This window comes from Crinia signifera, chromosome 3, assembly GCF_055691185.1.
Source record: "Crinia signifera chromosome 3, ASM5569118v1, whole genome shotgun sequence".
Classification (NCBI taxonomy): Eukaryota; Metazoa; Chordata; class Amphibia; order Anura; family Myobatrachidae; genus Crinia; species Crinia signifera.
In genome coordinates, this window is record NC_139219.1 from 290,310,850 (window position 1) to 290,334,128 (window position 23,279).

Below are 23,279 nucleotides of genomic sequence, written 5' to 3' on the forward strand. Positions count from 1 at the left end.
CTCTGAAAAGAGTGCAGTCCATTAAACTTTTAGAAGAGTCTTTCACAGTTCTGGACCAGGAATAATACGCAGTGGAGTGACTGCTTCTATTTGGTGGGTCGCACTCGCTGAATAGCCCTGGAACACCAGATTCCCATTCGCGATTAGGGCTCCACTGTTCTACATATCAGCAACTTCCTAAGGATCTAATGGGTTAAACTATTACTACTGGTGTGACAATGTCCTGTCTTGGCACAGGCTCTGTTCATTTGTTTACCCATTAGTGCTAAACATGAGTTCCCTTACAACACTCCAATCCTAAAAGGGCCTGTGTTCATCATACCATTTGTATAGTTAATGGCATATTTGTCCATAATGGCTTTAATAATGGACAATAAACCATCTCCTTAGGAAGTACTTTTAGAACTGTCTTCTAGAAACAATTATTCTGCAATAAAAAGAGGGGAGTGCACATGAGGCATCTATACTTCTTGCCATACGTGCAGCCCTGTCTAAGAGCCAGTACAGCTGCCCTAACGATGCCGAACCCACCCTCTATCCGAAAGAGAGGGGAGAGGTTTTCTAGGAAGTCTATCACAGATGTGTCCAAGTTTTCCTTTTAGCTGCCTAGAAAATCTCTAACGCTGCTGCGGCCATTTCCAAATTGTCTTCATTTGATCCTTTTTTTTTTTTAATATGTATATTCTTTATTTAAGTTTATCAAGAAAAATAAAGTCATTACATATTTTCAAAACACATGTAGTCATACAGACTGGGTACAAGAGGACAATAAAGACAGACAGTATGCTATAGCCAAAGATAGCCCCCCTTTAATACATAAGTTTTTCCCCTCAGTCTCCCCCCTTTTGCTGGCGTTGCGGCAAAGAATGGGGAACACTGATACATATATGGTGGGATTGCGGTTTTTTTTTTTGGAACAAGGTCATCCAACTTTCCTCTGAAATACTGGGGTTCCGAGCCCCCGATAAGCCTGACTTCTGGTTGCTCTCCCACACCACCATTCCTTTAACAAAATATAAACAATCCCTTCTTAAACATCTTAATAATGCGGCAAGGACGGTGATACCGGTCCATTGGAGGTCTGCGGATCCTCCTAAGGTCTGAGAATGGTTCCAGAGAATAGAATTTTATAGAGCCATGGAGGACATTTACTACTCCGCACTAGAAAAACACTCGGACTACGCAGCCACCTGGCTACTTTGGCTCGACTTTAAATCCTTCATTGATACTTTTTTTTTGGTGTGGTTTAACTGTAAAAATAGATCTGTTCCATTGTTCATCGCAGATCAAGATAACCTTATATTTCACCATTTCAGGACATACCACCATCCATGACAAAAAATAGTGATAAATCTTATACTTCATACAATTGGGTCAATGCATAGAGACCTAAGCCAGTATGTATAGCATTAAGTTACGTAGGGCGGGATACATCAAGCATTGCTGTTTGCATGTGATGCTTGATGTCAACCAATCAGCTATATGATTTTATATTATGCAAATTATTGATGTTACTTAAGTGCTGATTGGTTTCCATGGGCCATTTCTCCTCTGGTTCACTTCTCCCTTATCACTGATTCATACATCTACCCCTCTGTCCTTTACGGACCTTTGTCAAGACCAAGCTTGTCATTATTTATCTTATTTATTATTATTTTATTATTTATATGTTCTGTATCCCCAGCCGAGGACCTATCCTGAATCCCCTGAGGAAAGTAAAGTGATTTGTTCGCTCTCTTGTAGCAACATAAACATGATACTATTCTGTGACTCATTACCAGTATGGGTCGCTCCCACACCAGTGTGAGTGGGATGCAGGAATGTGTAGAACACACCAGAAAAATACAAACAGTAGGTTTAGGGAAGAGTTATGTCGGTCTGAAAATTAAATGTCTGAGCTAACTCCTTGCATACCCTGTGGATTGCTAAAATGCTTGGTTTGTTGATTTTCTTTGTCCAGAGACTGTTCCATGGAACATGCAATCATAATTCATTTTAACGTGCCAGCCAAGTGACCACTTTATCATTGTAAATCTGGCACCTGCAAGCTGCATGGGATAAGTAGTATGCATTATCACCGGCCAGGTTAGGGTACAAGGGTAATATGGCTAGATGTAGCGTCAACACAGAGTAAACCATTCTGTTTGTAGTTATTGTTGGATGTTCAATGCTTGAAATCTACATAGATGACTGTAGAAGTTAGCTGTGATTTGCTGATGGGCATAGCTCCGTTGACCAATCAGTGTTATGTGACAAAAAAATAGCAATGCAATTATTTGCTAACAAAAATATGCTACCTCATCTGCAATACAGTAAATAGAGCATTGTTTCATTTCAAATTATTTTTTTTTAAACCCAAGGAAATATGTTGGATGGTAAGGAAAAGGAGTACTCACAATATCCACCCATGATATACATGATCACGTGGAGATCAGATGAGATTTTAGGGGCATAGGTATGAATTATCAGGTTTTAGGCTAGATCGCTGTGGTTTTTTTTTTATTGTTTTGTTTTATATCACAGCTTTTCGTGGCAATATTGATTTCACATTCACCAGTATAGATCAGAAAGCACATATATGGGTTCCACGTCCCTGTGATGTTTAAGAAGTAAAATGATGAATGTTGCAGAATGTAGCACAAAGGACTTAGCAGCTGCCTAGGTTTACCACCACCGGATGTACACCCCTTAATGTAAACCGCCATCACGGAAGCATAGCATGTGATGGCATATAAGAACCATTTGGCCCATCTAGTCTGCCGTTTAGGGTGTGGTTATGGGTTAGTGTTGGATAAGGGGTTTGTTTAGGGTATTAGGGTCAGGGTTCAGATTAAGGGTATCAGGGTGACGGAATGTGGAGAGATACTCGCAGCCAAGTCGCTAAGCTCCAGCTGGGGAGAGTGTCCAGGATGGAGAGTGGATTAGCTGATGCTTTATCTCTGCCCCCCCAAGGCTAAGTACCCCCATGTCCCTATTTTTAATTATTATATCAAGCGGATGACTCTGTATATATTTGTATCCTTTATCCCCCTCCTTTCCTTTATTTCATATACCATCTGTCTCCGGTACAGTGCTAGGGAACATTTGAGCACTATTTCAATTAGGGAAAAGAATCCTACTGAAATATGTTCAATAATGGGATACAAACCTATCCGCAAATCCTATATTTAGTATGCATTTTTTTTTGTGTGTGTGTGTGTTAATGTCTAAGCATTTGTAATTACTCAAAATATTTTATTTTAATTAGCAGCAAATCATGTAGTAATGACTTTAATCTTTTTTGGTGCCAGAGCTGGGTTAGTCTGGCGTTTCCTGTAAACACAGCTGTACGTGGTATAAGGTAGCTGCAGGGGCTGTTTGGATGCTAATTAGAGCTGCTAATTTTATCTGTGGTGCTCAGTAACCCCTCATCTCCCAGCGGGGCAATAGTGGGGTATGTGTTACAGAGCGGAGGTGTTCTCCTTTGGTAAATGAACGGTTTATTTATATGGTGACGGTGCTGCCATAGCGCAAGGACACGTCGCTGTACCTCTCTGCAGAGCCCTGGGGTAGTAGCCCAGTCATCTAGCTCCTGAATGTGTTATGAAATCACATTCATGTATTGCATGCTGTATTACAGACCATCGCTCAGGAATGGACAATGCAGCTAAGAATGGTATTCATGTTTAGGGAATAGTAGGCTGCAGCAGGAATGTACAATATGCAGCATTGTGGATTTAAAGGGCCAAATGAGGCTCTTTAAAGGCATATATGCAGTGACCCCTACTGTCCCGGACCAGGAGACTTTTAAATTGTTAGGTGGTCTCATGGGCTTCTTGCTTTCCTGGTCTAAGCTGGTTAGATTTATGCTAATGAACATTTTCTTTTCATTAGCAAATTAACCAGCAGCATCTATCAGGAGGAAGACCACTCTGATTTTCCAATATTTAGTATTGTCCTATGTTACTACCAGTCAGGATCCCATTTAGTCAAGATCCCACCGTTAGCTTATGTAGGGCACACACCAGAATGATTTGGCCTCAATTTTCCCCCAATTTTGATGCCATCTTGACCGATTGTATGTAAATTGGGCATATTTTGCCATGTTTTAGATCTGATGCCCGTCCCCGCTGGTTGTTTTGGAGATCCTACCTGCAGTCAGGATCTGTAAAAAAAAGCCATTCAACTGGGTAAAGATCGTGATTGGATCATATGCAGATCGTGCGATCGTCTCGCGATCATGATCGTTCTGGTGTGTACCTAGCATTAGAGTCTGCACTGGAACAAGGGAGAAGAATCAGAATTGTTCAGTGCTGTAGGATACTATACTTTCCTGTACAGGTCATCCAATTAGTTGTTTGCATACCTTACATTCGTAGACTTTTTAATGTTCTATTGTAACTTTGGTTCTGACTGGAGCAGGACAGGTGTGCATGAGAATAGGACATTGATACACTTCAGTGTGCTGTACACACTATGGGTATGCGCACAACCCATTCTCCGATGTACTGATGTGTGAAGCCACCTTGATTAGGAAGGGCAGGAAGAGCCCTCCAATCAGGGATGTTCCACATGAATGGGAGGTGTGCTTCGAGTTCATTTTGTCTTGAAAAAAAAAAGTTAATTGACCATCCCTGCTTGTGTCCAGGAAGGTTATGAAATGTCAGCGGCAGGAACCAGGTGGTCAGAATCCCGACAGCGGAATGCCAACCGGTCCTGTAAGTTTTCTAGAATTAAAGCTAGCCCCGACCCAAACTATCCCCTCCCACAGCCCAGCACAGTCACCCTAGTGTCCAACCCTCAAACTAACCAATCGCGGAGCATGTGCAGTTTTTCCCTACAAACTTCAAAAAGCAGCGGTGGCTGTATTCCTGTTATGGCCATAACACACAGAAGTAAGCCGCCCACACCAAAAAAAAAAAAATCTAAATAGGTGTTATCTTTTTTTATTATTTTTTATATATATTTAAATCTCTTAGTTTCTTTTATATAAAGTAACTTTTTTTATTTACAGTCCTCTCTATTGCACAGAAACTTTTTGTTGTATTACAGCTCCTCATTTACCTTTTTATGTGGGACCCTTAAAGTCCCCTATTAAATCTGTGATGATGAATGGCCGTGACGGACTTATTCTGTGGAATTTTGTAGGTAATGACCTTCATGGAAGCTGTCTGATCTGTATTTTGTAATCTTGCTGCTGAGATATTTGGCCTTGGCTTGTAAATCTATCAACAGTTTATCAATCTTATGACTTATTCCTGAGCAGGATATTACATTGCTGGATGATTGTATATAAGCGACCTAGGTGCATGGCTTCTCGCTGCTGCTGCTACTACTCTCTGCTGACTTTGTGCCAGTACTTGTGTTAAACAAGACTCATCGGCTACACAGTAGAACCCAATGTGAGATTTTTCAGCATAGTAGTTACAATAATTTACTAGGAACTGAAGACATGTGTGAGGTCCTATGCTATTCCTTATACAGTAATAGAGGTACACATGTGTGGGTGTGATATGGCGGTCCAACAGGGGGTATCCCGATGTCGGATTCCCGACTGCCGGTGCTCCGACAGGGGGGTGAGTGCAAAGAAGCCCCTTGTTGGCTAGCTGTGCTTTACACACTTCGGCCTCGGTGGCTCCCTTCGCTTGCACAGGTTCTATTCTCCCTCTGTGGGGGTTCTGGACCCCCCGCAAGGGAAAATAGCCCCTGTGAGTCTAGATCCCCTGTCGGAGCACCGGCAGTCGGGTTTCCAACCGTCGGGATCCCTCCTATCAGGCAGTCCATCTGGCACCCCACGTGCGTAGTCATGTCTAACAATGAAGAAAAATAATACTGTTTATACCATAAAATGTATGGAAATCCTATGTACTATATATTATAACCAAGACACTGTGTGATGTTTAAGGATGCATCGGGAGATGATTAGTTTGATATGACACACACTTGTTTCATTGAGGCTCCTGTATACATGTGCTATAATACCGTGGCTGCAGCTCTGTTCCATACCTAGTTCCATTCTGCAATGTAAGTGGACTTGGGGGGGTCTGTGTACTAAGCCTAGTACCAGCCAATGGGCTCCTATTACAAGCTGTGTTTGAAAAATTTCTTTGGTTCTATCTCTCCACTGCTTAAATAGGCCCCCTCATTCATAGCTATACAAGGGTCAAATATCCGTTACGAACAGTTGCATCGTGTTGCAGCAAAGATGCATTGTTAAGTCCAAAAGTTGCGAAAGCCATCTGGAACTGGCAGAGACGCACGGGACCTGGTGGTTCACTTGCACCAGGCGTCTCCTGTCACACAGCGTGTTGAGGCTAAATGTATGTGGACACCTCTGTATGTAACAAACATTGATAGACAGATTTTAAATGCAAAAACAGAAATCTATGTATACAGAAGCTAGTATTTCCACCATACTCTTTCTTCTCCTGTAGTGTGTTAGGGCTCATGTGCTCCTCCTCTTCCCATGGCATGTTAGGGTTGGGTGCTCCTCCTCTTCCTGTGGCATGTTAGGGTTGGGTGCTCCTCCTCCCTCGCCAGCTTAGGGGTGGGCCTCCTTCTCCTATCTCCGCATTAATTCATACAGAAGTAATATTATTTTAATCCGCAAAACCGCTTTTCTTCTATAGATGCAGATTTGTTTTTTCCTTGTTTAATGTTTATTTCAATCAAACAAAAAAATCAAGGTTGACAACATCACAGATTTACATTTTTTACATAGATGAATAATTGATTATACAGTGCCCAGGAATAGTTATTTGAACAACATATTCTGGAAATGAAGTTGTTGTGGCTTTTGATCGCACAGAATGGATGAGACCATGTACACGGATGACGTGGGGAAGAGGCTCCTACAGTCTGCTCACAGTGCCTGAGATTCTATATGAGGAAGATGGATGTCTGCTCATACTTAGAATTCCTGGTGCTGCTAATTGATGGTCTGCATGCTGGGACAAATGTAGATTATACCTCCGCTCCTGGCGGTGCCAGGGTTTATGTCAAAGTCCTTTCCCTTTTGTTACATTCCATGTGTGAGTAGATATCGGGTTTACGTTTGTTTAGTCTTAAGATGCCTGTTGTCCAAAGACATTTATATATGTAAGAATGTACTAACATTGCGACTATTACTGGAGACCTGTCTGGCTACGGGTGTCACTGATATAAATACTATAGATGCCTCACAGTGTGTGTGTCATTATTTTTTAGTCCACGGGGGATATCATGACTGCCTGGACTGCAGTGGTACATCCCACTGTATCTAGAATCAACAAGATAGTTTAGTTTGTGTATCAAGCAATCGATCTGTAGATGAAGGACTTTTTGCAGCTTTTAGACTCCCTTTCCCGCACAGTTCGAGAGGCCCCCACTTTAGAATGCTTCAAAAACAGACTCAAGACTTTCCTGTTTACTCAAGCATTTCCTTCATTCCCTTAAGTATTGTTTATGAAAATCTTTTCTGTACTTCAGTGTTCCTGTACTGTATTACATTCATTCTATCTGTTAGGCGCCTTGAGTCCTATTGGAGAAAGAGCAATATAAATGTATTATTATTTGTTTTGATAGCTTCCTCTCTTATGTTGTGATAAACTGGTAGGTTAGAGGTATATTGTGGTCATCCCTGAGAGGGTAGATTTCACAGATCTCCAAGTTCTAGAATTTATATAGGTGGTTTACGGTCGTTAGGTCGACACACTGAAGGTCAACATGCATTGGGTCCACCTCAGAAGGTTGACATGGGTTAGGTCAACACCTCAGAAGGTCCACATCGGGTTGCGTCGACAGGTTCTTTAGGTTGGCATGGGCAAGGTCGACATGGGGTTTTCACATCTTTTGAGCGGACATGTGCAGTCAGGCGGTATTTCATGCCCTACCATGCACTGGGGCAGTGGTGTCAAACTCATGGAACTACACATCCCATCATGCCCTGCCACAGATTTTATATAAAGGATTGCGAACTGTGGCAGGGCATGCTGGGACGTGTAGTTCAACAGCAGCTGGAGGGCCATGAGTTTGACACCACTGCACTAGGGCATGGAGGTAGTATAAAATAGTGTGCTGAGCGCAGCGAGGCATGCGGTGCACTGATACGGTGTCCATGTCAACTGTGTCAACATTTGGGACAAAAACATGAAAAACCCATGTCGACCTAATGACCCTGTTGACTTACCCCCATGTCGACCTTCAGTGGTCGTCCTTACTTGTGTTGACACTATGAGCCCTACCCATATAGATGAGCAATGGTTTAGAAGTGCGAAGACATTATACACACACACACACACACACATACAATTGTAAAGCGCAATGGAATTGTTATGCGACATAACAAACTGTGAATAAATAATAAATACGTCAATGTTGCCAATATGAGCAGTGTCCTACACAGGGAACCCAGGGAATCCCTATATTTGGAGGATAGAATAGAGATGGCCATTGGTTGGTTACCCATCGATGGCGTCATTGATGGGTAACATCAATGGTGTGAAACCATCTGTAATAGAACCGTTGATGGTCTCACCCACCAATGGTCACCCCCACTACAGCTTAGATGTAAGTAGCAGGAGAGCGCTGTAAGTGAAATGTGGTATCTGTGTACTGGAACCTTGGGGAAAAAAATATTTGTTGCTTGTGTATCATCCATGGTTGATGGCCATCCCTAGGATAGAAAATATGTGTATTTTACGTGCAGTGTAATTCTTCTCTGTAGCTGAAAGCATGTGGCTGATCATCCAGAAAACCTCTAAGGCTCTCCTGTACCCCTTGATTAGGCTTTCCATTTATGAGCCCCCCTCTTCTCATAACCCCCCATCCCTCCAACGAGCGGTATGCATGTCCTTATATTATACCTAGTAGCGGAGGAGTAGTGTGCGGTCAGGTATCGAATCCCTCGGTCTGGCCACTGGCTGTGTACTGTATCCGGGGTTTCCGCTAGTGCCTGTAGTGCTAATTCTTCCTCCACCCGTGTCAATTACGGGGCAGATGAACGCTGATGTGATAGTTTTCTCCCACTGTTTGGGGGCCAGACGTCATTTATCCATCTGCAGGCATCACAGGTTTATCCATCTGAGGGCAGCGCGGGTAGCTCCAAGTGGATTACTGGTTGGACAATAGCACTGGGAGATGCTGATGACACTGCAGATGGAACCGGAAGTGGCACAGCATTGTTTCCATGGCAACGGGACACTTGTTCCGCCATCAGACTACTTCTTCCGACATTAACAAAATTATTTTTTTTAAATAACCCCCAACCATTCCACACCACTGGTCTTGGGCATGAAAGACTGTTCGGGCCACTTATCTGTATGACCAAAACCCTGATCGGAAGTACCTAGTATACTACAATACCATGTTCTCATTGCTGCCCCTGCAAAAACCCGGGTTTTTGTTCCTGGATTTTTGTCGGGGCACAGATCATCTCCGCTCACAGACCCCGTTCATACTTAGACACAGGAAATTCCTGTGTCTGCCCCGGTCACACTGCTTCCCTGGTCTGCCCTGCCAACATGTGTGAGGAATCTAAAGGTGCCCATACACTAGTAAGATTTATCTTCAGATCTGGCTGGTTGGAACAAAAACATGGTTATGGATTAATGACAGTTTGACAATTTCCCAGCATTTCCAAGCAAATGGTCAACTGTAATTTGCTCTCATCCATAACCATGTTTTTGTTCCAACCAGACAGATCTGCAGATAAATCAGCATGTGTATGGCCACCTTAAGAGCAGCTAATATTGGCTGTTGAAAGAGCAGCCTTTATTGTCTGGCAGTGGGTGTGGCTCCCCTATTTGAACTTTGATCTGTGTTGCAGACCCTCCTCTGGAGTGCCACTGCATACATTATATATGTGGGGTCATTTTTCTTGGATTTTACCAGCTCTTCTGTGGAAGATGGCATTTGGCATGGAATTCTTTTTGATGTGCTGGCAGTGATCAGTTTGGAGCCCTCACAAAATCCCCCACCACCTCCAATACATGCACTTGTTAATTCCTAGGCAGAAGTGTAACCTCATGACACTAACCGTACAGTAACACATTCACTCTGGCTATGTGTTACTGGCTATAAACCTTGCTTAGAATAGTATTAGCATTCATAATGGCGCACATTCAGCTATGTAGCTCGTCTGTGTTAGTGGATGTACCTGCTTGTCATTATAAATAGCCCTGCATCGATTGGTTAAGTGTTTTAGTATGTTTATCAACAGTTGAAGAAGAAACTTGGCAGTGCTATATATTGTTCTGATGTTGTAGCTTTCAGCATGATCCCTTACTCTGTATGCTATTATCTGGCTCCATCTTGCAGAGAGAGAGAGAGAGGTTCTGTTCTCCCGGCACGCTCAGCTGTATGTTGTCAATGTACACACTATCCCAAACTGCTTGATTTTCTTGTATAGTATTCAGTAATACAGCCACCTGTTATTGTATCTCCTTAACTGCTCCGTCTGCTGGTAATCTGCGTTCCTTGCCCAGCACTGTGTATTGTCTTGTTTCCACGCCCGGCACATCTTATCCCAAATCATCCAGCCAACTGGCTCTCAGTCCTCTTGTTTTTCGGACACACTCCCCCCCCCCCCCAGAAATAATCTAATCTCGCAGCTATGTTTGACATCTGGTTTTTGCTAAAACCGTAATTCTCTGGGTGTGAACGTCTCTGCTGGATCTTACTTACAAATCTCTCTCAAAAAACCTGTTAATTGACTAGTATTCATTATGTTGTGTAGTTCTTTTCAGTTTTGTTTTACATTTTTATTTTATAAGAATGAACTATGCACCGTAGGACTGATGTAGACTTGGATGAGAAATGGGTCTTTGTTGCATCCAAACTGTTGTGTTCTTCAACAAAATATGTATGCAGATGGTGCCCATGTGCGAGTGTACACACCTACCTTCTATGTAGACACCGAGTATGGTAACTCGGTGTGAAGGCTGATGGGTTGATCAAGGCTGATGTTCCGGAGAATGGGGTGGGGGGTGTCTTGTTATCACTCTGATCGCCCCCCTCCCCTTTAGAGCCGCCTCTGGTCACAGAATAAAAACAGAGAGAAGTTGGGCACATCCAACTTTTGTGTGGCAGTGTCCTCTCCCAAGCTATCTGCAAGGTGGGAAAAGGTTGCCAGTAGGGTACCTTCAGCTCTGCACCAAAATTTAAATCTAAAAATCTAAACTTTTGTGCACATGTTTACATTTATCATTGTGTGTGTGTGTGTGTGTGTGTGTGTGTGTGTGTGTGTGTGTGTGTATATATGTATGTATGACCTGTACTGTGTGTATTCGATGACTACACTTTAATGTAGCTGACGTTTGGTCTAGTTCCTTAGGGATATTGCACCTGTCCCCAGAACTAACTACATACAGTAATATATGGAATGTTTAGTGAAGTACTGCTGTAAAAAAGGGCAAGAGAACAATAAAAGAACAGATAGCAGAGTACATTTTTTTTTTTTATTATTATTGTTACTTGGTCATAAAGTTAAATACTTATTTCATGGTTTAAAGACCCCCAGTGTAGTTTTATGTGGTGTTGACGGGGCCACTTTAACAAGCAACTGGAAACACGGCCCATGACAACTGCCCACGGGGGTATGAGCGAATAAACTAGGGGTTATGTGTTCTCTGATCTTCTTCCACTGGCACCATGTCTGCTCAGAAAATGCTTTAGAAATACAATCCCGAAGTTCTGCTTACAGCGTCCTATCCAGAAGCATGATCACTTCTAAAAGCACCTAATCTAGAGAGGTCACATTCACTGATCTGCAGTACAAGGTTTGTATGTTATCGCTCATAAGAGATAATTAACTTTGGAAGACTGACCTCTACCCCTAATTTCTGTTTATTAGCAGCCAGAGGAATTCCAGAAGAATTCAGGAAAAAGGCTTTACATAGTGCGGGCAGGGGCTCAGGTTTTCCCTCCACCATCTGTTCTTTCAGTCTGTGTGAGTGGATGATGGGGTCTGTGTAGTCAGTTGGAGTCATTCAAATTTTCAGTGATTGAATGAAGTAGACAGAAAATAAGAACTAGACCTGGAAGTTCTTGCTGTGGCCAATAATAATACATCGGTATACAGCCCAATGCGGAGATTCTGGGGAGCACGGTCTGATATCTGGAGGGCTTAGATGCTGCAGATAGCCTCTATATGGCAGTCAGGCCGCATGAGAGAGAGACAACCAAATCATTGCCACCTAAGCATGCCCTCTATCACTAATAAATATATATATATATATATATATATATATACACACAAAATAGTTTGTGCACAAAAAGTCTGTCTCTCTCAAATCCAGTCCCTGTGGAACAACAAGTCCCAGGCTACAGCCGTGATTCAGGAAACGGTATTCTTTAATGAGATTCCCAAGTCCTTCTTGCACTTATCAATCTATCTTATAGAAGGGCCCTCTTACCTCCAAGTCTGTTGTAAAGGTGCCCATACATGTTACAATTATTGTATACAATATTGTATACAATATCGCATCTCATCGCATATCGGTTTTGCGATGAGATGAGATCTAGTACAAAAAGTATGTGCTGCACATACTTTTTGTACTAGATCTCATCTCATCTCATCGCAAAACCCAGATGCAATGAGATGCGATATTGTATACAATATTGTATACAATAATTGTAACGTGTATGGGCACCTTTACGCAGGGGTAGATTTATTGTAGCGGTGCTGACAGCACATCAGTTAACACTGACGCTCTGTCTCCTCCCCCCCCCCCCCACCCCGGTCGGGTGGACTGTGCATGCGGAGGATGTCGCTACTCACGCAATATCCCCCCGCGCAGCTCAGAGCCAGCAGCAGGGACAGCGCTGTCCCTGCTGTGGGCATAGGGCATCGCCACCTGCAGCTGTCGAAGTCGATAGGTGCGGAACGGCCAGCGATGCTGACCGCTCATACATTGGATAGGAGACAGGCGCGCAGTATAAATATTGTTCCTGTGCTATGCCACCTGCCCTGCACCGCCGCACGTTAGACACCCGCACAGCAGGTGTCATAGATCAGGGGAAGTGCTATCCCCTGACATAACGCACGGGGATAGAGCATATTCCCCTGATCGACACTTAGTAAATCTACCCCACATGTTTGTTTTATCACTGTCTACAATTGTAGCGCAACGGAATTTGCTATGCTATATAAGAAACTGTAAATAAATGACCACCAGAATCAAGGGTCCATACACTCATGTCCTGTATTATGACATTAGCTGCACCAGCTTGTAGAGGCTCGACGATGCAGGAAGGATCCATGCTTTTTTGCTGATGCCTCCATATGCTCACACTACCGAATGTATGGCGTAATTGAAAATGCGATTGGTCAAATCACATGACCCATCTCTGTCCAGTTTCTCCGCAAACTAGGTGGTTCACCCTGTTGGCAGCAGAGAACACTGGCGTAAGGACCAAGTGTTCTGTTTCTGTGGCCCATACAATGTAATGTTCCCTGCTTATTGAGAGGCTGCATTGGTCGATGTTTCAAATTAGCCGTAACATGATGTAGTATAGCCCAGATCTGCCCCTTTTCCATGCAGCACTCCTATACGACGACAGGCCTTGCGCTCGGACCAGGTTATTTTTTTGTCTGCTGGCCCAACAGCTGCCACCCTGGAACAATTCTCCAGTGCAAATGTTTTTTGTTAATGCTTGTACGGCTGCAGCAAGCCCCAACAATCGTTCCAAGTCCAAAGTCCATCTCATCCCATAGCTTCGCTTACCATTTAATGGATGATGCACTTCATTAGTTTCTGCATACCTTTTGCCTTTCCATTCTTGCTCCGACATCCCACAACCACGTTATATGTGGAATAGCTACTGTGAAATCACCTGGTGTTCAAAATAGTTTTGTTTTATAGACTGTCTTTAACCCCCTTCCATTTTGTTCGCCCAGGTGCACTAAAATAGAACACAGGGATGTGACCACACAAAACATACAAATAGCATGCACTCAATGGGGTCTTATTCAGACCCATGTAAGTGAAGGCTAAGCACCTGTTCTGTGTATTATATATTCTATCTGTCTGGTTTGCGAGCTGCGGTTTTTACTACGATAGAGCAACTGTTCGCTTGGTGCTTTTTTAAAATTTTTTTGTAGCATTTATTGTAGTTGACTGATGTTACCCTGGGGTGATATAAAACACAAACAAGTAGGCAGTATTGACTACTTTCTGCCTCTCTTAGAATAAATGATTCGGTTGGTTTGAAGTGGAATTTGATGTGCCAAGTTCAGTATTCCGTGTCATTACCATGACCTTGAATCATTCCCAGGTCACCATGCAGCTGTTCTCTGGTATGGGCAGAATAGTGTGCTGGTTTTATTCAGTTTAAGTGGACAGGTGTTCACTAGGACTAGTTCCAACTGGCAAGGAGATCCTGGGAACACTATAGGGATCACCTAATTGGATTTACTGGTAAAATGCTTCAGAACGGTTCAGTCTTGTCATATGCCAGGCTATACAAACAAACTTGTATCTGAACATTTTTATAATCCTATGAATAATGTACTAACAATACATCGTTTGCAAACTGCTTGAAATTATTCTTTATCTCATTCCATAGGACTGTAGAATTGTTTGTCTTTTACCCTGTATGTGATGAGATTTGGCCCACCAAGACCCTTTATCTATTTTACGGTCAGCCATTCCTTTTTTGTTTTTGTGGTGTGGGCAATACCAATGGGGTGTGGTATAGGGTTCTGACAGTCGGGATCCCGACAGTCATTAGCCTGATGTCGGGATCCCGACTGGCCTGACTCGGACAGCATGGCGAGCGCAACAAAGCCCTTTGCGGGCATGGTGTCTTGCTACGCTCACCACCTATTCTATTCTCCCTCTATGGGGGAGGGGGGGGAGCGGGGGTAAGCTGCCAAACACCAGGGGAGGGGGAGGAGCGGGGGTAAGCTGCCATGTACCGGGGGATGGGGGGGGGGGGGAGGGAGAGCGGGGATTCGCTGCCAAGTACCGGGGGGGGAGGGCGGGGGTATGCTGCCAAGTACCAGGGGAGGGCGGGGGTATGCTGCCAAGTACCAGGGGAGGAGCGGAGTGCACTGCCAAGTATCAGGGGAGGGGTGGGGGGCGCATGCCAGGTACCGGGGAATGGGTGGTATATTACTGGCTTACCGTTTTTGTACCTTTCACATCGGGTGAAAGGTACAAAAAACGATGTTTAACCAGTAATATACCGTTTACAACATGCAGTGTGAAAGGGGTAAAACTTGCTCTGACCTGGTTAAAGAAAAGTTTCAAACCGTGTCAGAGCGTGTTTTGCAGTGTGAAAGCCGTATTAGATTGACTGTTATTCATTAATGAAGAGTCGTTTACATAATAATGAAGAAACTCAGGCAAGGTGAAAGTGAGAATATTTATCTGTATGAAACTTTGCCATTATAACATCATCTAGTAATGTCTGTATTGAGCCAGGTAGCATTAAGCTGCCTACTTTCTTTCCTTTATGTCCTATGTTTGTGATCTGTACACATTTCTGGTATTATTATAGTGGGAAAGCCTTGCTTATTGTATGTCGAGGAAGCAAACACATGGTCGCCTCAACCTCGCAGCTAAATTATCCTGCTCCACAATGTCTCAAAAAACAAACTAAATGCATCTACAAATTGTTACGGGGGGCGGCAGTAACCTGGATTTCTAACCAGTAGAGGATAACGTGACCTTTTACTGTACTAGATTTACTGACATGTCTAGGATTTACAGTTACTCTTCATTTGGGAAAGGCAGAACACGGAACTTGCTTTTCCTAAACAACAATATAATCCGAAGCACAATAAAGAAGCAGAATAACATGTAGAAACCTATTTGGGTGGCTCTTCTCATTGCTGTGAATTACCTCATTTGGAAAAATATTACTACACTGTGTTTGTTGTAATGGTGATTGCAGCCTTAGAACACTTAAGGCCCATACACACTGGGTGATTTTTTGAGTTAAAAGCCGCTCAAGCTTGTTTCAGAAAGTGAGAGATTTGGTAAGAAATCCATTTTTTTTTTTTTTTTAAGGGGCAATCATTTACACTGCAAAATCAGTTTGATTTAAAAGTTGAAATGATTGCCACTTTAAAAATCTGGCAATTTCTTACTTTATGAATCTCTCATCCTATAAAATTTCCCCCGTGGTGTTTTGAGCGGCTTTCAGCTCAAAGCCGCCCAGTGTTTATGGCCCGGCGGGGATGCGCGCTCCTGCATCATTGCCGTGAAAGCTGCTCATCAGCTGGTATTACCAGCAGTTGAGCGGCTTTGTGGATGGCTTTGCATAGCGCTGGGCTATGCAAAGCCACCCGCCTCCTGCTGACAGCGCCGGGCAGGGGGAAAGCCAATCAAGTGTGTATACTGAGCGGCTTCCCCCCTCCCCCCCCCCCCCCCCCCCCCCCCCCCCCCCAGCGATGACGGCAGTCATCGCTGTCCATACACGCTGGGCAAAATCGCCCAGTGTGTATGGACCTTTAGAGCTTCCTTATGCTCCTTTTTGAAGCATTTCATGCACAGATGCCCAGAAGACTCTGTAAATGACCCATAGGCAGGTGCAGGATTAGCACCACTTATTGTGGGCTGTTGTGTTCTTCTGCATTTTGGAGGTGATTCAGACCTAATCGCTCAGGTCCAAATGGAAGTGAAAGCCTTTCAGCCAGTTTCACCTGTGCTCAATGGTGCGCGGGCATAGGGCAGCCGCAGGGGACCGCCCAATACACCGCATAGCAGGCATATGAAAAGTATAGACTTCCTTTTCAGAGCAAAGGCTAGAGATATTAAGGCATATGAAATATGTGCACCCCAGCAACCAGGTCTGAATCAGGCCCTTTGTGCAATGTTCCCTGCACATGTGAATGATGCATAAAGCAGAGCACCTAATGCTTCCATTGTCTCATATTCCACAGTCTATAGATAAACTTGCAGTGTAGAATATAATATTGGGGATTATTTCCTCCTTTCCATACTCAGTGTCCTGTTAGGTCTGTGTACAATTTTCATTATTCAATCATTTTTCCATCCCACGATGGCCTGCATCACGTTTACATTTAGTATAATAACCTGGCTCTGTTTTATGTTTCGTTATGTTTCATGTTACAGTTTTTAAATGGTGTTCAGTAGAGGAGTATATTTCTACCTTTTTAATGTGGTTTCCACATTTGGAGAATCATCCCCACGCTATACCTATTTATGTAGTACTGTACTTTTAGTATGGGTCTAATTAAGCAGATTAGGGCATAATGGGGGCTTACATCCCCCCCCCCCCCCTCTTACTGGCTAGACACCTGGTATTCTTGCTGCATATCTTTATGACTAAAATTATCTGCAGAATATAAAATCTGGACAAATTTTTTTTTTTCTCCTCGGAATTTTCCATGATGTATTCATTAACATGTGTACTATATAGGTGCGTGCAGATGTTCTAGTAGGCTTGTACTCCCCCCTATCCCACAGCGTTCTGAGGATAATATGCATGAGCTTATCTGCAGAAATTGTAAAACGGAACCAGGCTGTTCATTTCCTTGGTGTCTCCTTAGCAATACCCCCTCCTCTTATACTTCCCCTGCTGGAAGCTGATAAATGAGCTATTCCAGACGCCTATATCCTGCACACCTTCAAGGATTCTTCAGGCACGGTAGATGCACAATAAGCCACACTCCCCTCTTTATATTGTTATGTAACTGTATTAGTTCTGCAAAATCCAGTGTAAAATGCACCTCCTTGCCATTCCACTTCAAAGGCAGAAAAGTATCATGGCTCATTTATTCCCAGTTATTCACAAATGCTAGGAACTGGGAGACGAACCAAGATTAGGTCAGGAAATGTATGCCAACAAAACAGACATTCGCCCAGAGCAACATATGGGGAGGGATGTGTCTTCATGCAATGGATCCGTGGAGTGCCTTTATATGGTAGATAATTTCAGTTCTATGCTTGTAGTGTAGATAACTAAAAGCTTTGTTTATAAATCGGGCCACCTCCGCAGACGTCCTATGAGAAACAAACAAAGCATTTGCGTAGAGTAATTAATACTGCTGGTACTTATTTTATTGCCGATGCATACAAAGTATTCCAAACATGAATGTCCAATGGCAGGATGGGCAATACAGGGATCGGTACTTGTTTCCTAGCACGGCGCCCCCGATTTTGATCGAAGTGCATCTTATCGCATCGCATGCAATATAGCGGCATGTGATGCGATTCGATTTTTACTTGTACAAGCACCCTGATGGGTGCTTACAATGTTAAATGCACCCCATAATCAACGCCAACCCGAAGCGCAGCGGTACGCGTCCTCCGACCTTTTCATACCCCCACTATCCATGTCGGCATGGAGTTGATTTTAGATAGTGTGGCGAGCGCAGTGAGCCACCGTGCTTGAAGCGTGGCAAGCGGACGCTGAATACATGTAAAGTAATCCGCGTCCCCTCGCGGGGCTCGCCACGCTTCGGGCTCGGTGGCTCACTTTACTATCTAAAATCAACTCCACGCCGACGTGGATAGTGGGGGTATAAAAAGATCGGAGGACGCGTACCAACACCACCGCTCGCCACGCTTCGGGTTGGCGTTGTCAATGGGGGTGCATTTAACATTGTTAAATTAACAGGGTGCTTGCACAATTAAAAATTGCATTGCATCGCATGCCATTTGCTGCGATATTTCATTGTACAAGCACTCCTGTTAATTTAACGCGAATATCGCATCGCATACCACTAAATACGGTATGCGATGGGCGCCGTGCTAGGAAACAAGTACCCATCGTGCCTTGCAACAGTTTTACTGTTAGAGAATGCTAAAACTATGGCAAGGCATCCTGGGATGTGTAGTTTAACAGCAGCTGAAGGGCCCAGAGTTGGACCATGCCTGCCCTATGGTGAAACGATGTACAAGTGAAAGGCAGTTGTGTTTAATAGAGGTGGATGGCAACATCTAACCACTTTCTCACTGTTTTCCATTTCAGGAAATTCTATTACATCACGCTGCTGAGAGACCCTGTCTCCCGATACCTCAGCGAGTGGAGACACGTCCAAAGAGGAGCCACCTGGAAGACATCCCTACACATGTGTGATGGAAGGTCACCAACACTAGAGGAGCTGCCGTCCTGCTATGAAGGCACAGACTGGTCAGGGTGTACACTGCAGGAGTTCATGGAATGCCCGTACAACTTGGCCAACAATCGCCAGGTTAGGATGCTGGCGGACCTCAGTCTTGTTGGATGCTACAACATGTCCTTTATCCCTGATAACAAGCGAGCGCAGCTTCTGCTAGACAGCGCCAAAAAGAACTTAAAGGATATGGCTTTTTTCGGCCTTACGGAATTCCAGAGAAAGACTCAATATCTCTTCGAGAGAACTTTTAATCTAAAGTTCATCAGACCTTTCATGCAATACAACAACACCCGTGCAGGTGGGGTTGATTTAGACAATGGCACTATACAAAGGATCGAGGAGCTCAATGACTTAGACATGCAACTGTACGACTATGCAAAGGACCTCTTCCAGCAGCGCTATCAGTTCAAGAGGCAGGTAGAGCGAATGGAACAGCGCAAGAAGAATCGGGAGGAGAGGCTTCTTCAGCGGTCCAACGAGGCTTTTGCCAAGGAGGCAGAGGATCAAGTTCGCTGGCCAACAGAGGACTACATGAGCCATATTATAGAGAAGTGGTAGACGGGACATGAACTTTTATACTACTGGAAAAACTGGTTTCACGTTTGTTATCTCTATATTGTATAAAATACTGATTATAAATAAGAACACTTTTTATTTAATGTTGTAGCACAGAGCTCAAAGCTTCAGTAACTGTTCAACCTTATGGGGGACAATGTCCCTTATTTTAATGTAGTGAGAAGGTGACCACACAGTGTCAGCAATCCAAGGTTCCATTCACACCAGGGAATCATTAAAGCATTAACTGTCACTTTTATCTTGCTTCACAAATTCTCAAGAGGAAAATGAACTAATAACAGTGGTATGTTTAATAGTCTAAAACACATTCTTGCTTTTATAACCCTTAAACAAATCCCGTACGTTGGCCAAAGACAACAATTTGCAGTGAGAAACAAAATTTTATTGTACCTCTATCTTTTTATGTTTTTGTTGTGGTTTTTTTTTATATAAATCTATGTAAAAAAAACAAATTTCTATTTTTAAAATGTTGTACAGGTATGGGTAACCATTTTATATAGAATGTTAATATTGTTTGATTTTTGCCGTTATTAATAATGCAATCAAAAGAGAACAGTCAATGTCTTCTAGTTGGTTATGTGTTTTGTCCCACCTTTTTATATCTTGGTTTTTAAGTTTATATCTATGCAAATTACTTTCATTCAAGCTTACCCATGCTGTCGTGAAGGCTGTAGAGGGAACAATGTAAGTCCATCCTACACCCTAAATCACGCTCTTGACATCTGTCTCTTTTGTTAGTAGGTGCCTTTAACTTCGCTTTTAGAAGCTGAGGGACCATTTGGTACATAAAAAGGTTATCTTTTTAAAGCCTAAGGGGTTAATTCATCAACGGTTTTATCATACACAACAAGTTTTAAAACTCATTGCATATGTTAACTGTTGCTCTAACTATCCAACGAATTGGCTCCCAACTGTCTTTTTCAGGATCTGATTGCCTGGAGTACCATTTATATTATGCAACGAGTTTCAAAACTTGTTGCATATAATAAAATTCATTGATAAATCATCCCTTTTAAAGTAACTCCAGAAAGAAAAAAAAGATAAATTATTTTTCAATACGCTCCCATCTTGTACAGCTACAGTGAACCAATCTTAAGCAAATCCACAGTTCATGAGCTACACGCCACCCGGCTCTGGTGATTGGTTGTTTCTCCAGGCAAAGAATCATAGAGTAGAGGGTTGTAGTTGTTGTGCCTGAACATTTTTTTTTTTTTTTTTACAGATCTGATTGGACAGTTGCTTGTCAGTATAAATAACCCTGTAATACAGTCTGTGCATGTGTGTACTTCTTATGGCTTGTTTTCTTGGAGATGTAAGCAGTACTAGACCTGTGCAGGTTGTGTATGCAAAATTATTCATCTGTTCTCCGTAAAAACAAAACCTATAGTAAACATAAAATGGAGCTACGCTAGATATAATGGTTTATAATAAAAGGCAGGACTCCTGTAGTGGAGTAGACAAATTATTTGGTATACAGAGCTTTTTACATACAAGTTTTCCTGGGATTTTTTTTTTTTTTTCCCTGAAAATTTGGATCTAGAAATCTAGGATTCAAAATTGCCATTAATAACAGATGGAATCAAAGTCTTAGGGAGGATTCCAAGTAATATTTTATCATGGCTAATATTCACCCTGGGCTATCCAATCTGCTTCGAAAAGCCTAGACAAGCTGCCGCTTATTGGGGATTTTGTTTTACCTGCCTTGGGTAGATGAAACAAAATCTCCAAAAGCTGCAGAGCTGCAACCGTGAAAAAAAAAATAAAGACTTTTTGGTCAATTTTTTTGGGGTGTCCTAATAGAACAGTTTTTGGTACTTGTGTATTATCTGGGCGCCCGATTTTATCATTGCATGCCACTACTTAAGGCATGCGATGCGATTTTTCATTGTAAAGACCTAATTTTTAAGTGTATAGTCACCCATGGGTGATTTCATACCCCCACTATCCAACTATGCATGGAGTTTATCTTATATAGTGTGGCGAGCCACCGAGCCCCGCGAGGGGGCGCGGATTACTTTACATGTATTCTCGCTGCGCTCGCCACGCTTCGGGCTCGCTGCGCTCGCTACACTATATAAAATCAACTCCGTGTGTAGTTGGATAGTGGGGGTATGAAATCACCCATGGGTGACTATACACTTAAAAATCGGGTCTTTACAATGAAAAATCGCATCGCATGAATTGTATGCCACTATATTGCATGCGATGCAATGAGAAAATCAGGCGCCCAGTTATTACACAAGTACCCAGTTTTTTTGCTCCTGATGATTTTTCTTTAGAATTACATTATTAAAAAAAAATTACCCCCACCTCCCCTTAGTATCCTAAAATTCTATTGGTTGCAAGCATCAGCACCTGTCTGAACATCATCTCTCTTATAAAATAATATCTTTCTGGGAGGCAGATTTGGTTACACACCTGGGCCAAATGTAATAGGGTGAGAGTTTTCCCGTCTTTTTTTTTTTTAAAGCGGCAATCATTTACATGGCAAAAGCAACCTGGTTTTGCAGTGTAATTGATTGCTGCTTTAAAAAAAAAAAAGGGAAAACTCTCCCAAAATCTCTCACTTTCTGAAACTCACCCTATTGCATTTGGCCCCTGGTGTTTGTCAGTCAGACTGGATCTCCAATGTTAGATAACATTTCCTATTCTGTTCCATAATCTCTATCTACAGGATCACATACAATTGTTTGACTCAACCAAATTGGCTGAAATTGACCAAATCTGTCAACATTCTCTATGCATCTTATTTTCAAAGCACTGCTATATATTTTTGAACGTTCAAATTTCTTTGGGTTTTGTCAGATTAAAAATAGAGCAGAAAACCAATGGCTAGTACTGTCCTTATATTAAACATATCACTGTTTCTAGTACGTTAAGTCTCAATAGGGTGAACTTGAAGCTGCCATAAATGTACCCACTAGCAAGACTAGTCCATATTAAGGACACAGCCCCACTTAGTGTTGGAGAGTGGAATTGCAAGAAAAGCACTTACTGCTGTGAGTATTGTACAGTAATTGTGTTTTTAGCATTTTTACAGCAGTGAACTTCTAGAATCCCCTTATCAGGATGACATTTGACACTTATTTAATTTTTTGTTTTTCTGTTCTACGCAAGAAATGTGAGATGTTTGCTCATTGTAATAAATCAGAATATGTTAATTTATTGAAATGAGCATGCCTGAATATTTAAAGCTATTTAAATGATCATACAAGTACACAATCAGTTTTTGTCTTTCCAAAACCGTTTAATATGTCGGAGTTATAAATAAACATTACCCTCTGTTCCTTACTGGATCTCTGTCCCTCTCTACCTTTCCCTTGATCCCTTTGCCACTGTTTCTAATGTTGCACACGATAAATTTTCTAAGCCATTTATATCACTGTGAAACTCTTGTCATCATGTTGCTTTAATAAACAAAAAATGGATAATGAAGATCATGTGATAACTTTTCAATGCTCTGGTGGTATTCCTAGAGGGCACCAATAATAATATGTAAACTGTGTCCAGTAATAAGGGCATATCTTATAACGAGTAATATTCTTGTTGTTAGTAGCAAGTGCTGAAAAGAATATCACTTGTTATTAAATATGCTTTAAAGTTCTATAACTTTGATATTCCCTCTTATGGACTTAATGAGTCTAAGGGCAGTGTT

The 23,279-nt window shown here is 42.5% G+C and overlaps 1 protein-coding gene across 1 annotated transcript in view; it reads left to right on the forward strand.

Moving 5' to 3' along the window:
- The window catches only part of HS6ST1 (heparan sulfate 6-O-sulfotransferase 1), a 96,878-nt gene extending 73,819 nt beyond the window's left edge, over positions 1-23,059 (forward strand). The window contains exon 2 of the mRNA XM_083178433.1: positions 18,901-23,059. Within this exon, the coding sequence (XP_083034559.1) occupies positions 18,901-19,606 (706 nt within the window). The 3' untranslated portion in view covers positions 19,607-23,059. The remainder of the gene's footprint in view (positions 1-18,900) is intronic.
- Positions 23,060-23,279: the final 220 nt, after the last annotated feature.